The sequence below is a fragment of the Lampris incognitus genome, chromosome 7 (genome assembly GCF_029633865.1).
Source record: "Lampris incognitus isolate fLamInc1 chromosome 7, fLamInc1.hap2, whole genome shotgun sequence".
Classification (NCBI taxonomy): Eukaryota; Metazoa; Chordata; class Actinopteri; order Lampriformes; family Lampridae; genus Lampris; species Lampris incognitus.
In genome coordinates, this window is record NC_079217.1 from 53,641,389 (window position 1) to 53,656,922 (window position 15,534).

The 15,534-nt window shown below is 42.8% G+C and overlaps 1 protein-coding gene across 2 annotated transcripts in view; it reads right to left on the reverse strand.

Moving 5' to 3' along the window:
- The window catches only part of porb (P450 (cytochrome) oxidoreductase b), a 77,887-nt gene that overhangs the window by 30,120 nt on the left and 32,233 nt on the right, over positions 1-15,534 (reverse strand). For both annotated transcript variants that reach the window (XM_056283862.1, XM_056283863.1), the window contains one exon: positions 10,725-10,849. In XM_056283862.1, the coding sequence (XP_056139837.1) occupies positions 10,725-10,849 (125 nt within the window). The remainder of the gene's footprint in view (positions 1-10,724; positions 10,850-15,534) is intronic.

The window sequence follows — 15,534 nt, forward strand, 5'->3', positions numbered from 1 at the left end:
TTTAATACTTAATCGAGGTTGATAACCCCATTTTAATTATATGGTGTGCACACTTAAATATTTTCTGCAAGCAAAATGCTATCTATATAAGGCTTACAAGAATCAAGAACAATTTATTGTCATTTCTTTCATGTACTTGCGTACACAAAAGAAACGAAATTTCGTTTCACCCAGCTCACAGCAGTGGAACACAAAAGATAAAAACACAAATCCAAATTTCCAAAAACGACACCACCAAAAACACAAAAAGAGAGAACAAAGCAAAAAAAAAGAAGGTAACGACAGTCCATTCAGTGCAACACAGTTTGGACTGTGTTTCACTGAATGGACTCTGTGCTCACAGTTGCAATACTTTATGTGCACATCAGACCATTTGAAAGCGTGCCCACAATTTTGAAAAACCAGAAGAAAAAAGGAAGGACCAGTTACAATAAGCCAGCAATTGGTGCATTTGTGTTTGTTGCATCTCTCTCATCTCATCATCAGCTGCTTCTCCGCGGTCGGGTCGCGGTGGCAGCAAGCCAAGTAGGTCACCCCAGACGTCCCTCTCCCCAGCAACGCCCTCCAGCATTTCATGGGGGATCCCAAGGTGTTCCCAGGCCAGACTGGACATAGTCCCCACACCAAGTTCTGGGTCTACCCCAGGATCTCCTCCCAGTTGGATGTGCCGGTAAAACCTCCAAAGGAAGGCACCCAGGAGGCATCCTAAACAGATGCCTGAACCACCTCAACTGGCTCCTTTCGACACGAAGGAGCAGCGGCTCTACTCCAAGCTCCCTCTGGATGTCAGAGCTCCTCGCCCTATCTCTAAGGCTGAGCCCAGACACCCTACGGAGGAAACTCATTTCAGCCCCTTGTATCCGCGATCTCACCCTTTCGGTCACTACCCAAAGCTCATGACCATAGGTGAGGGTTTGAACGAAGATTGACTGGTAAATTGAGAGCTTTGCCTTCCCGCTCAGCTCCTTCTTCACCACAATGGTCCGGTACAACGACCGCATTACTGCTGATGCTGCACCAATCTGCCTGTCAATCTCTTGCTCTACCCTCACTCATGAACAAGACCCCGAGATATTTGAACTCCTTCACTTGAGACTCTCATCCCGGCCATTTCACACTCAGCTGCAAATGACCCCGGTGCGCATTGGAGGTCCTGTTCTGGTGAAGCCAACAAAACCACATCACCTGCAAAGAGCAGAGATGCAATTCTGAGGTTACCAAAATGGACACACTCCTCACCTTGGCTGCGCCTTGAGATCCTGTCCATGAATATCACAAACAGATTCGGAGACACGGGACAGCCTTGGTGGAGTCCAACATCCACCAAAAACCTGTTTAACTTAGTGCCGAGAGCGCGGACACAGCTTTCACCTGGTTATATAAGGACCGGATGGCTTGTAGCAATTGCCCCGGTACCCCATACTCTTGCAGTACCCCATACAGAGTGCCCCGGGGTACACAGTCGTCTCCAAGTCCACAAAACACATGTAGACTTGGCTGGTCAAACTCCCATGCCTCCCTCAGCACCTCCGCAAGTTAAAAGTTGGTCCGTTGTTCCACAGCTAGGACGGAATGTGCATTGTTCCTCCTGGATCTGAGGTTCAACAGTCAATCAGAGCCTCTTTTCCAGCAGCCTAGAGTAGACTTTCCCAGGGAGGCTGAGCAGTGCGATGCCCCGATAATTGGAGCACACCCTCTGGTTGTCACCCTGTGGACCCACCACCTGCAGGGATGAGTATTGGGGAAGAGTGTAATGCAGGCTGGGCAGCAGGCAAAGGCGGGGACCAGGGCGTGCCGACTTCCGGCATCGCAGACTGGTCGTCGGGATGTGGAATGTCACCTCTCTGGCAGGGAAGGAGCCTGAGCTGGTATGGAAGGTGGAGCGGTACCAACTAGCTATAGTTGGGCTCACCTCCACACACAAGCATGGGCTCTGGTACCAAATTCTTGGAGAGGGGCTGAGACGCTTGTTACATGTTTATGTTATTATGGATAGGGATTTGTTAATTAAAGTATATTTCAGTTTGTGGAGGCACATAGTTATCCACAGGCACAGGGAGTTTTCGAAGTGGACTGCAGCCAAGGGCACAGATCTCATTACAACTCTGGGGTAGGACCACAAATATGGAATTTTCTCAAGACTGCAACTGTGAAGCCTTACCTGAGACTCCCCATCTCTGTCCTTGTGTGTTGCTGCTGCTGCCCTCCACAGATTGTTTTAATGTTGTTGTCTAATGGCACAATTATTGTACATTTGTATTAGCCCGTCATTCATTTTCTATGTGGACTTTCTTACACAGTGGCGTTTTGAGCCTACAAAAAAATGTCCTGATGTCCACCTGTCCACACACAGGACGCAGATTGATTACGGAAGGAATTAATATACTTAATACAACTATATGCCATAATGAGCAATGGACGTTAATGTGGGCTACTGGAGGCTATAACGTTAGCATACATTCACAGTAGCTAGCTAATGTGAGCTGGCACATTTAATTAGCTAGGTAACATTTATCTTAGCTAGACGATCATTACCATGTAAGATGTAGCTCCTCCACATCCGCTTTAAAACCCACAAGTAGAAACCGGAATGAGTCTACAAATTTTAAAATATAACTACAACATAAACGCCAGTCTTAAATAAGGGCCTGCCCCTAACAAAGGCCAGGTGTGCTACGCTGTCCAAACAAATAGACGTCCAGGCTATCAATGGAAGTTTTACGGGTACGATGCCACGTGTCTCCCAGTTTAGTTCAGTCAGTTATTTTCAGCAGTCACTGTCTCCCATAGATTGTCAGTTAATCCAGTACCTTTCATCATTTTGTCCTTCCTGTCTTTTTGAAGTTCTCACCTGTTTTGTCGTCAGTTCCTGCCCCTGGTTTTGTTCTCAGTCAACCCCATGTATCCCACACCTGCTGCCACTCACCTCATTAGCTACAGTTTATAAGCCATGCCAGGATCAACACTCCTTGCTAGATAATCTTACCAACAGAGGTGTAAAAACCAGGTCCAGAGAGTAAAAGTCCAAACCATGTATTTGCTCCACTCATGCACTACACCAGCAGATTCTAGTCAACACCACTCCTCAACTAGGTAGGGAAAACTAGCTAATGAAATCAGCTGGTTTAGTAACGTGGTTGGAGCACATACACGGTTTGGACATTTACTTTCTGGACCTGGCTTTTACACCTCTGCCCAAGACATCTCTTCATTGTGAAGTTTATCTTGTTTAAGATTTTGCTCTTTGACCTAAGCCTGTTTTCTGCCACGTGAGTCCTGTCAAACCCCTGGTTACCTTTGCACGATTTATTGCCTCTCTGTGCCTCCATCTCTCTGCCTGTTTTGACTGATTTTGCCTTAGCCCTGCAAGTATCTTTACTGTGATTTTTTTTTTCCTTTTTGTAATTATTCATCTGGACTGCATCTTACCCATTGTTTTTGCTGCCTACATTTTGTGACATCCTCCAGTGACTTCTAATTTCATTTAATATCCACAAAGTCTTCCCCTTTTTTTCCTACCGACACTTTTTGGGCCCTCAGCTCCTGCTAGGCCTATTGGCCCTAACATATGATCATTGTAACGTAAGCCATCTTAAATATGGATCTGGTTGGGGATAAATTAATTAATTTGAGGCGGTTACATTTTTAAACCTTTTATTTGGTTGATGGGTAGACTATCTTTGTTTGAACAAAATATCTGTCACAGAACTAGCCTATGGTCCTAGCAGTCGCCAGTCACATCAGCCACGAGACTCACTCACTGAAGATGCTACTCTGACGTGTTACAGAGATGGAATCTGGGATACGTAGTCCAATAGCAAGCAAAGGTATCAGGGTTTCTGATGGAACTGTTAACTTAATTTCCCAAATTCCCACTTAGTGAAGCATATGCAGCAGTTCAAGACAACTGAGCAGGATACATCGGGGGGGGGGGGGGTGTAAACAAACTCTTGAAATAATGTTGCGTTTATGTATGAATTATTTCAAAAGTGGAGTCAGCTTCTGTTAAATATTTTCAATTACATAATTTAGAAATAATTTGGGGAGGAGGGATTATTGGGGGGACAACATGTTTTTCAGAAATTCTGCACCCGGGACTGCAGCTACAATGAGTCAGACCATTTGATTGTTTCCATGATTTCTTATTTTTCATAACCGAGGTTGACGGTTTAAAATTGAGCCCGGACACCCTTAAAAACCTAAGTTATTACAGCAGCAACCTAAAGTCTGAGTTGATAATTACTGTACCTATAATCACAAAGGTCACTGAATTTGTTTATGAAGGAGCAGGGTTTACTTATTTGCACTGAGTCTGCTAACTTTGCTCAATGGTCTCACTCTTTCTTGCTCAGTAGTGCTCGGTAATTTATATTTCTAAATTTAAGCTGTCTAAATCTAATCTAAACTGAGTATAGGAATCATGAGCAATTTCAGGGCACTAAATTAAATTTATGAATTACAAATTCTCCCACCCATTGGCAATTTCTTCCCTGCAGCATTATTCATACGGTTCATAATGCTAATCAGGCCGGACATTTGTGAGTTATCGCCTTAGTTCACCACTTATTGCATGCCTGAGTTGAGGTCATTGTGTCAGCAGAACTGCTGTTCTGACATGTACATGTTGTATTTCGCGATCTCTGACTTAGTGTTCATATGGTTGTTAACAGTTATGAGGTAATATGCAGTGGTGGGTAGTAACGCGTTACATTTATTCCGTTACATGTACTTTTTAAAATAAATTGTACTTCTAAGAGCAGTTGTTTTGCAGAACACTTTTACTCTTACTCGAGTATATTTGTGCTAAAATACATGTATTTTTACTTATTATATTTGGGTTACATTCATCTTGCTGCTTTTAGTGATACAATAGGTAATTTTTATATTCAGCTTAGCTCGCACTCAAGACGGTGATTTTCCGACAGTGAGAGATAAGATACGGTCGCCTACCAGCCAATCACACACCGCAGAGTGACCGGTGTGTGGCCCCACCCCTTCCCCTCCACGACACCTTCCAACGTAGTTCATGATCATGGCCGAAGGTGAGACACCTCCCCCTGCTTCGGGAGAAGACGACGAGGCACGTGCACACCATGGCCACACATCCGGGACCTGTTTGCTTTTCAAACTTCAAGGAATAACAGTTATATTATGCGCTGCCTACTTTGTGAGCCCAAAATGGTGGACATCTCCACATTCAAGAATTCCACATCGAATCTGAGAAAACATGCGACGGTAAGGAAGCTACTCGTGATAGTAATGCTAGCTACGAGTTATTAGCCCAATTAAGTTAACGTTAACTAATGAGAGAGGGTCGTTCTGCTGGAGTTAATAATCCAAACTCTCAACCTAGCAGCACACGCTTCAGCGTTGACAATCCTTCATATACAACATATACACACTGCTAACCGCTAAACGGCAGCTAGCATTTTGAACTTGGCGGCACCGGTGAGGATATAGTCCATCCATCCATTATCCAAACCGCATTATCCTGCTCTCAGGGTGGCGGGGCTGCTGGAGGATACATTCATGACACGATATGGCAGGCATTCACTTGCAGTAGGTCAGGAAATGCTGCCTCTCTGGACACTATTATTGGGAATCCCAATCACGACTTGAATCCAAGAATCTGGAGAGCCAATTACTTTTGAAGCTCAACAGTCACCTTACCGAGTGATTGTTCAAGACAGGCTGACCATTAACCTTCTCAAAACACTCACAAAGTCACTCAATGTTGTGTAGACACACACAGACAAGACATTAACAAATGGACAAATATACACAAAAACACAGACTGACCAAGCCTCCCCTGATGTTCGAGGGTTCAGTGAGTTTTATGTGTTAAGAGATTAAAGTGTTGTATGCTATTGGTTTCAAAAGACGGATGTTTTGAAAACAAGTGAAAAAGTGGGGAAAAGTGCCTATCACTGATAAGCTAGTGAATGTTTTCTTGTGGCATTTGGCGTTAGTTTTCACTATTTGATTCTGTCGTGTCCGCTTGCTGGAAATCTAAAATCCCTGCAAATACATTTATTGACAGGGGTGCACATAATTTTTTTGGTCTGGTTCTCAAAGGAGCACCTGAGGTTCTTGCTTGGTGCTCACCTTTTTTTAAATGCATTTTTCCATGACCCACCCACCTCACAAAATGAACAAAATATGAGGGATACGTGGATAACATTACATGTACTTTAATTTCAATTGAAAATGAATAAAAGCAGTAGGTTACAACAAAATGTCTGTTCTTTAAAGTGCCATACATGTGACTTTCAAATGAAATGACTGCTCTTCAAGCACTGAAAACTAAATATACAAATGACTGCTTTTTCAAACACTGAAAACCAAATCAAACTCACAACAGATACTGCTATTTAAAGCACTGAAAGTTCTGTTATCCTACAGGACATCATCGTCATCTTCATCACTCCCCTCCAGACTGTCTTCCTCTATTTCAAAAACACCAGATGTACTAGGCCTGCTCCTTTCTCGCTGCTTCAGCCTACGATTAGCTGTTTGCATCCACAAGTCTACTGCTGGCTTTGGGTCAAAGGTCTCTGTTGTGAACTTAGATAAGTGGATGTGCATTAGAGATGAGAGGCGATAGGCTGACAGGCAGGATCTGTACTTGTTTTTTATTATATTCAGGTGTGAAATCCCCTCTCACATGCAGCACTGCTCAAGAGCAGTGTAAGAGACAGCAGAAGGACTTTCTGGATGTTGGAGTAACTGCCTGGGTTGCTGGTGTTCACTACATTGACTAGATCATGCACAGAGGAGGCTGCCAAACGTTTTCCAGCTTGCTTTAAACGCATCCACTCTCTTAAAGTTGAATCTTTGCCAACATGCATGCTGGCGTCATATTTCTCAAGGATGTTACTAAGTGTTGTGATGCCAAAACCGTGGAGGTCTTTCATTTCATTAGGCCAAGTTGTAGGATCAAAAATCAAAAAGTGATCGCATGACTTGAGGGATTCATATCTGCTTTCAAATTCATGAATTAAAGCTCTCAACACATCAATCTTATCCCTGTCAGCTTCAGCATGTGCCACAGTCTCCTCCCTGTACTTGCCCTCACTGCCCATCAGTAGCGTCAACTGTCCAATAGCAACCATGAGCTCATCTTTGCATTCACCAATAGTCAGATTGTCTTTCTGGAACCTGAGGGAGGTGAACTGTAAAATGTTCCCAACATCAAGCATGTTGGCTAGGAAACAACGAAAACGCTCTGTGCTGATATGTTTTAGGCTACTGTCATCACTTGTTGCCGCTTGGATCTGAATGGCTGGTAACATTCTCCATATTTTAAACAGAGTCTCTTGTCTCCATGCAGACCATCTGATGTTGTGGAACTTACCTAGTTTGACAAAATCAATGTCTTTCTCCTCACATATCTTTTGTAGTTGTGCAATTCGTTTTGCACCCCCTTTCTTTAAGTAAAAACTTAGCAAAGTGATGATAGATTTATTAAATGACTCACAGTATGGGACCGCACGATCAGCTGATTTAGCGCAGTTCTCCAACGTGTGGGCGGTGCACAGGATATGCACAAGGGAATCCCCGATATCCACCATCTGACGTAATTTGGGACAAATCCCGATGTAAACTCCAACGTTGACAGCTGCTCCATCACTGCATACAGACACCAACTTTGCCTTCCACTCCGCTAAACCACAATCATTGAACAGTTGCACAAGTCCATCCACTATGTCGGTTGGCCCCCAGATTAATTAATCCAAGGAAGTCTGAGCTGTATTCGCCATTGCAGGACACAGAAACAATGTACACAATTTCCTGCTCCGTTTTTGTTATATCTTCGGATCCATCGAAAAGCACACCCCAAAATTCAGCTGCTTTCAGTTTTTCACTTAACTCTGAACTTATTGTCTGAGCGATGCTCTCCGTGATGCGGGATCTCCCTTCTCGCGAATGATAAGCAGTCCCAACGTTAACTCCTAACCTCTTGAGAAGCGGAATATCCTCCTCGTATGAACGCATAGGATGTGCATGTTTCGCTTTGTGAAAGGCCAACCAGAGCATGTTTGTCAGTGCCTGATGTTGTTCTTCCATCAGTCTGTCTTGCCACCTGTCAAGCGGGCCGCTGGGTCTCTGGTCCTGGCTGCGCCTATTAGCAATAGCTTCCGCTACTTTCTGGTGTTCTCTGCTGTTTGCATGCTTATCAAAAGCTGGATGGCTGAAGTTTTTCGTCCCCATATAAAAGTGGCAGTTTCTATCCGCTAATGTGGGATTTTCTCGACATAGTTTACACCACATCTCAGTGCGGGCGTCATCTGTTTGAAGCCAGCCGATGTCCTGCAGCCATTTCTCTGAAAACTTACGCTTTGACTTTGGTTCTGGTTCAGTATGGCGTTTCTTTGGTGGAGGTGGAGGAACACCAAAGAAATTACTCAATGTCGCTTGCTTCTTTGACATTTTGGAGAAATTAGTGGCTCATACTATAGCATTGGCTAAAAGCAGTGGCTCATACTCTGCACTGCAAAATGTTTGGTACGCAAATGCGCTGTAAAACACTTGAATCTGGTGCTCGTTGAATATTTTAAGTGCGCATGCGCACCTGCGCACCACTTATGTGCACCTCTGTTTATTGAGCACAGAACAGATTTTTACTTGCAAAATATATTTTTCTGCGCTCAAATTTTCCCCTTGCTCATTAAAAATCCCCCATTGCTCGATCAGGAATGAGGCACAAATATAACGCCATAGTGGCAAAAGTGCATTAATATATGTTACGTGTTATATGGTAAAGGTATAATTTTTTATTCAGTGGAATAAGTTTAATTTTTTGAATGACTATCCAAGCCTCTCCTTGAGTGAGTGATATAGTTTACATGTGTATTTTCATTTATCTATTTCTGTATATAAGGCACTTAAACAACAATATACCGTATGTGCACTTCACATGTGTTATTACCGGTTGAGGTCGTGTTGTGATACATTCATGTAATGTTATGAGAGCATAACATGTATCTTTTAGGAAAATATGTGAAAAAAGTTTTAAGTTTTTAAGTTTTGTACACTGAATGCACGCACACACACACACACACACACACACACACACACACACACACACACACACACACACACACACACACACACACACACACACACACACACGATGCAGATTGCATCCAAGCCTCTTCTTTGAGGATTCAGTGACACATTTTTTTTCTTGTTGTTTAAGACATTAAACAGTGCTTAAGAGCACTTTTTCTGTCATTTGTCTGCTTCTGGATATGACAAATAACGTTTACAATAGACTACGTTCGTTATTACCTGTTTGAACATAATTGATGTCTTAAAACACATCTAATGAAGTTACTCACTACTTGAGTAGTTTTTTTATGTGGTACTTTTTTACTCTTACTCAAGTAGTTATTTTTTACAAGTACTCTTACTTCAGTACCGTTTTTGTTTACTCTACCCACCACTGGTAATATGTCATTGTTTTTGTACTGACAAAATAGTGTTTGTGGTCACAGTAGTCATGAAGCCTTTTTATATATAGCGGTGCCGTTTTCCTTATAGTCACATATCACTGGGGAAACATATGTCATGTTAACATATAGTCGCAAGAAATCTCAACTTTCAAAGTGCATTTCTCAAGTGTCTTTGCAGTAGGCTACAGTGTGTGAGCATATGCGATGTCACATTGTCTTTATGATAGGGGCCGGTGGCTAATCCTCCTGGTACAACTGTAGTCCCAGTTTGTCCCTGGTTATTAGCGTTAAGTTTAATTACTTTGGAGATATTGCAGCACTTGCACCTGCATGACAGCAATTCTCCTGCTTACATCTAACATTTACTTGCCATTTCAGGAGCATGACTGGACAAAATGCGGGCACGATTTACTTATTTCAAGGCAGGAAAACATCATTATCACAACTCAAGAATCACATGGGCGTAATCTTTTTTGTTGTTGGATTTTTTCCCCCCCGATTGTACTTGGCCAATTACCCCACTCTTCTGAGCCATCCTGGTTGCTGCTCCACCCCCTTTGCCAATCCAGGGAGGGCTGCAGACTACCACATGCCTCCTCCGATACATGTGGCATCGCCAGCCGCTTCTTTTCACTTGATGGTGAGGAATTTCACCAGGGGGACGTAGTGTGTGGGAGGATCACGCTATTCCCCCCAGTTTCCCCTCCCCCCCTGAACAGGCACCCCAAACGAGCAGAGGAGGCGCTAGTGCAGCAACCAGGACACATACCCACATCCAGATTCCCACCCACGGCCAATTGTGCCTGTAGGGACGCCCGACCTAGCCGGAGGTAACACAGGGATTCGAACCGCCGAGCCCCGTGTTGGTAGGCAACGGAATAAGACTGCTACAACCACCCGGACGCCCTACATGGGCATAATTTGATAAGTTGAGAGCACCTTTAGATACTTTGAGAGCACAATTTGCCTAATTTGTGGGCACAAATTTTAAAGCATGTGATTGCATTGGGGGGTTTTTTTCCCCTCAATTTGGTCTCTCCTCGTCTCTGTACCCAGGTAACCTTCTGGTAAGAACAAAGTGCAGTGTAGTTTGAAAAACGGCAAAATTTTGCAAAAAGTAGTGTGAACAAGGCCTTGTATTTTGCGATTTATCATTTGTTAATGTAACTAAAAAACGAGTTTACAAGAAGAAAAGAAAGAAATGTTTGGTAAAAAAAAAAAAACAACTTTATGCCCGTCGGTCCTGGATCAGTGGACTGAAACACTTACTTGCCATCATCATCTCCCAGGCCTAAGTCAAAGATGCGATTGGCCTTTAGTTCCTCCAGCCTCTTGTCCACATACTTCCCCATGGCGTTGTAGTGTTCATACGTTTTATTGCCCAAGGCGAAAACCTAAAGGCAGACAAGAGCAAAGCAATCACACCTGCTTACAAACTTCGGATAATTGCAAGATAGTAAGACAAAGATCCCATGAAGGTTACAAATGGATTATCCAGAAAGTGTCAAAATCAAGAGGGTGCACATCATAGGCACATTAAAGCCTGGGATATGGGCCTAAGGTTATTCTAGACTGGTTGAAATTTCAGAGAGTATATGTGGTCCTGTTAATTATTAGCATGCATTTGAATTTAATAAATCTGCTCATACAAAAACATCTCATAAGTTTGACCACTTATGTTGAAATTATCAAAGAAAACGCTGTAAAGAAACTGAACCTGGCACAGGATCGAAATAAAGTCCCTTGCAAGATTTTTATTCTATTTTAATCTCTCACTGACTGTAACTAATGTAGTCCTTCCAGTCTAGAACAGAAAGACAATTGTAATGAAGAGGACGGAAGAGGAGGTATATTAGGGTCACAGATTTGGGTTACATTTCCCACACAGTCCTTTATACAAACGGGGTCATGAATACTGAACTTCAACAGCAGATAACAAGAGAGAACTAACACGCACCAGGCAGGACATGAAACATACACACAAAGCCTTTTCTTTCATGATGCATACGAGACCTGATGGATCACATGCCTACTCATTACAGCTCACTGCAACCCTATAACACAAGACTTGAGCTTCCCTTCATAAATACTGTATGTATGTGTCAAGACTAAATTACATCAGACATGCAAAATGACACCACATTAATTCTTTTTCAATTAGCCATAGAGCAGAAATGACAACAAACAAAACCCAGAGTTTTTAAAGGGATAGTTCAGATTTTTTTAAAGTGGGGTTGTGTGGGGTACTTAGCCATAGTCAGCGTATTACTGACAGTAGATCGTGATTGGCACAACCGCAGTTTAGAGAAACAGGCAGGAGTATAGGCAGGACTAGCAAGCAATGTACAGCCATTTTTCTTTTTTTGGCGCTACATTTTCTCAACCATAGAACTTCTGTATTCCTATGCATTAGTGCAGCTGTGCCATGCACCGTGTTATGCCGCCTGCTGATCAGCTGTTTGGTTCAGTTTCAGTTGGTTATAGAAGAGACAAAAAATAAAAAAAATAAAAAAAGTAATTATTGCAAAAATTCTGTTCACTGTGGAGACAAGAGGACACGTCTATGAGCCAGAATATACAGCAGAACTTTTGCAGATGGAGACTGAAAAGACTATTGGACGGACAGACTGACCAAAACAGTGGGGCAGCACAGCTGCGCTTATGCGTAGGAATATGGAAGCTCTACGGTTGAGAAAATGAGGTGCCAAAACAAAAACAAAAAAACATGGCTGTCTGATGGCAAGATAAAGCGGTGAAAATACTCTAAAATGTAGCATACACAAACTTATATTGATTTTTTAGGTGTGCCCCTTTTTAGGTGGCATCTAGCAATAAGACTGCTGGTATGGAATCGTTAAGGAACTTGTGATAATTTGAGTTCGATTTAGGTCAAGTTAGGGTCAATCTGTATAGCATGCTGCTTTACTCACCTATAGCTTTAGGAATACACGACTCCTCGACAGGGCAGACACATTACACTGTCAAGCCTTTGTAATCACCGTTTAACCTGTCCTCAACTGATGGCAGGGCTCAATGGTATATGCTAGGTATTTCTCTTAATTTGGTCAAAAAGCCAGATTCCTTTCCATCCATCCATCAATTATCCAAACAGCTTATCCTGCTCTTAGTGTCGTGGGGATGCTGGAGCCTATCCCAGCAATCATTGGGCAGCAGGTGGGGAGACACTCTGGACAGGCCGCCAGGCCATCACAGGGCCGAAACACACACACACACATTCACACCTTAGGGACAATTTAGTACGGCCGATTCACCTGACCTACAGGTCTTTGGACTGTGGGAGTAAACCGGAGCACCCGGAGGAAACCCACACAGAGGACAACCCGGGACGACCCCCAAGGCTGGACTACCCCGGGGCTCGAACCAAGGACCTTCTTGCTGTGAGGCGACTGCGCTAACCACTGCGCCACCATGCCGCCCCAAATTCCTTTCCATCAAATATAATTTTGAAATACAGCTGTGAGCAGTAATTAAGGTGACCAAGCATAAATGTATAAATTGTGATACGAGGTGGGATTAATGTCAGTTCAAATTAGTGGATAGTGTTTTTGGCAAATAGAATAAATCAAGATGCCATACTGAGCTTTTTGAAAATTGAACGGACATCCTGCTGTAAATACCAGCATTATCCAATCAATGGAAGCCAATGAGGCTTATTGACTCTATTAAATATAGCATTTTAAGCAGCATTCTCTGTATTTGAAGTGAGAGGTTTGTAAAATTGGCAACTGCAGGCAGTGTCTCTCAGGTTATAGTAGCCCATTAGACTGAGATATATAGATCCTGCATTATGTAGGACTAAATGTTGAGCATTACAGAAATACTTAGCCCAATAGAATCTGTAACAAACTTAATATTTGGTCAACCCATATACAAGATTTATGGTATTTGTAGCACCCCTTGTGGGAAAATATTGCAATACTTTTGCACAGACGCTTATCGAACATCCTTGAACATTTGTGAGAAGTTTATTATTTTTTTAAGTTTAACAACAATCGAGCAAACTTTCATGGAGTAACAGCCGTTTTTCTTTAAAGCCACAAATTTTAATTTTTATTGCCAATATCACTGCTATCTGTTGTGATATCAAATTTTCCTTCACAATTTATAAAGATGACCATCACTAGGTGACACATGCCAAAGGTGGGTGAAATCGGGCCAACTGTCTTGGAGGAGTATGAAAAAGAAGGTTTAAAAAAAGGGGGGGGGGGCGGAAAATGCAATCCAATATGGTAGACTTTATGGGTTTTATGAGCATATTTGTTCAGTATGGTCAATTGAATGTGTTAAAACATTTTGTGCAATTCAGTCACATGTGGTAGGTTGTGAATATTTTTTTAAACCACACATATTTTTATCGTGACTTTAGTGCCACCTAGGCTTGTCTTTGACCCGGACCTTGGTCTATCTCCAAGTGCCCACCAACCTGACAAGGCTGCCAACTTTTAGGAGTTGTCGAAAACAGGAACCCTGGTGAAAACTGAGCTCGAACTGACAGAAGAGGAAGAAGTGGTAATATAATAGGGTACCTACTAGTGTTAAAGATATGCTTTGGGGTCTTTCTTTCCCCTTCCATTCTATTTTTTTGTGCAGAGCTGATTGTAAACATGAGATGCGACAGCTATGCTTATTATTATGTGTTGTACGCTGCGTGACACCTGGGAGATTTTTTTTTTCTAAAAAGGGAAAAATTACAAATCCCAGTGCAGCAAGTTTCCGGGGTGTGACGTCACGCCCTGCCCATTTGTTTGGCGGGAATGGCTGATTGAGGGTCGGCAAGATGGCGGCCAGTGAACACGTTTTGCTTTGAGCTCTGACGAGTTTTGAGCACCGATTGCTTTAAAAGAAGAAAACGCCACGAGATGTTACTCAAAAGGGCCACTGTTTGAGAAAAGGCACGGTAAAGACACCAGCCTAACATTGTCATTACTTTTGAGAGAAATACAATCTTTGACGAGTGCAACCAAATTAATGCTAACCAGCCTGCTATAGCTAACGTTACCGGACGTCAACATGCCAAAGCAAGAGAAGAAAAGGTGGGGGAACATTCTGATGGATTTTGAAGATGAAAGCTCATTCTCTCTATGCTCGCCCTTACCCCATACCCCACGTTAAGATCTAAAAGTCTGCTCAGGCAGCCAAGGGGATGAGGTGTCCAATGCGGGCATACTGAAAGCTGTCCCGGTGTTAACGAGGCGTTTTACTTCCCTCGAACAAAAGATAAGTAAAAACACAGCAGATATTGTGACAATTAAAGAAAATATCGAAGGGATAGAACACCAGATGAAGATAAACGAATGATACGGTGCAGGCAGTGAATCGGCGAATGGCTGAACAAGACATGAAGATTGAAGACGCGCAACGTTACAGTCGACGTTGGAATCTGAAACTTTTCAATCTCCCTGAAGATATCAACGAAACCACAGAGGATGCAAGGAAGCACATCTTTGAGATCTTTGGCCAAATTGCTCCAGATGAGAAAAACAAACTAGGTTTTCTCATCGACACTACGCCGGGTTGGACACCCCAGGGACAGAACCGCACGTCCAGAAATAATTCAGTTCACCACGCGCGCCTTCAGGCAGAAAATTTGGAAAGCTTCATTAAATGCCATGTTAATTAAGGAGAGGAAGCTCCGACTCGCAGAGGGTCTCGCATACTGGGAGAGACAATGTCGGAAAAAACTTGGGCCTTCTTTTGACAAAGCACGCAAGGAAGGGGGAAAAAAACTACATGGCCTGGCCCTGATGTGATCATTGATGTGAAAAGAGTCGCAGCAGATTCAATCAAGAACACGGTATAAGTTTCACTTGACTCGGTTCCTACTTTTGGTTCTACTTTAATGAACGGATTAATGTTGGACTGGTAATAACAGGTTGGTTGACAATTTAGTCTGTTAGACTGGTTAATAGTTTTGAGCTAACATACTAGTCACCATGCATTTCAGTTGCAGGTAATAAGGTTAATTGCTGGTGCCTACAACTTAAAAAACTTTTTCTATATTCCTGCCTAAACTAACACTTGATTTATCTTTATTTTAAGTTTAAGTATTTTATCTGTT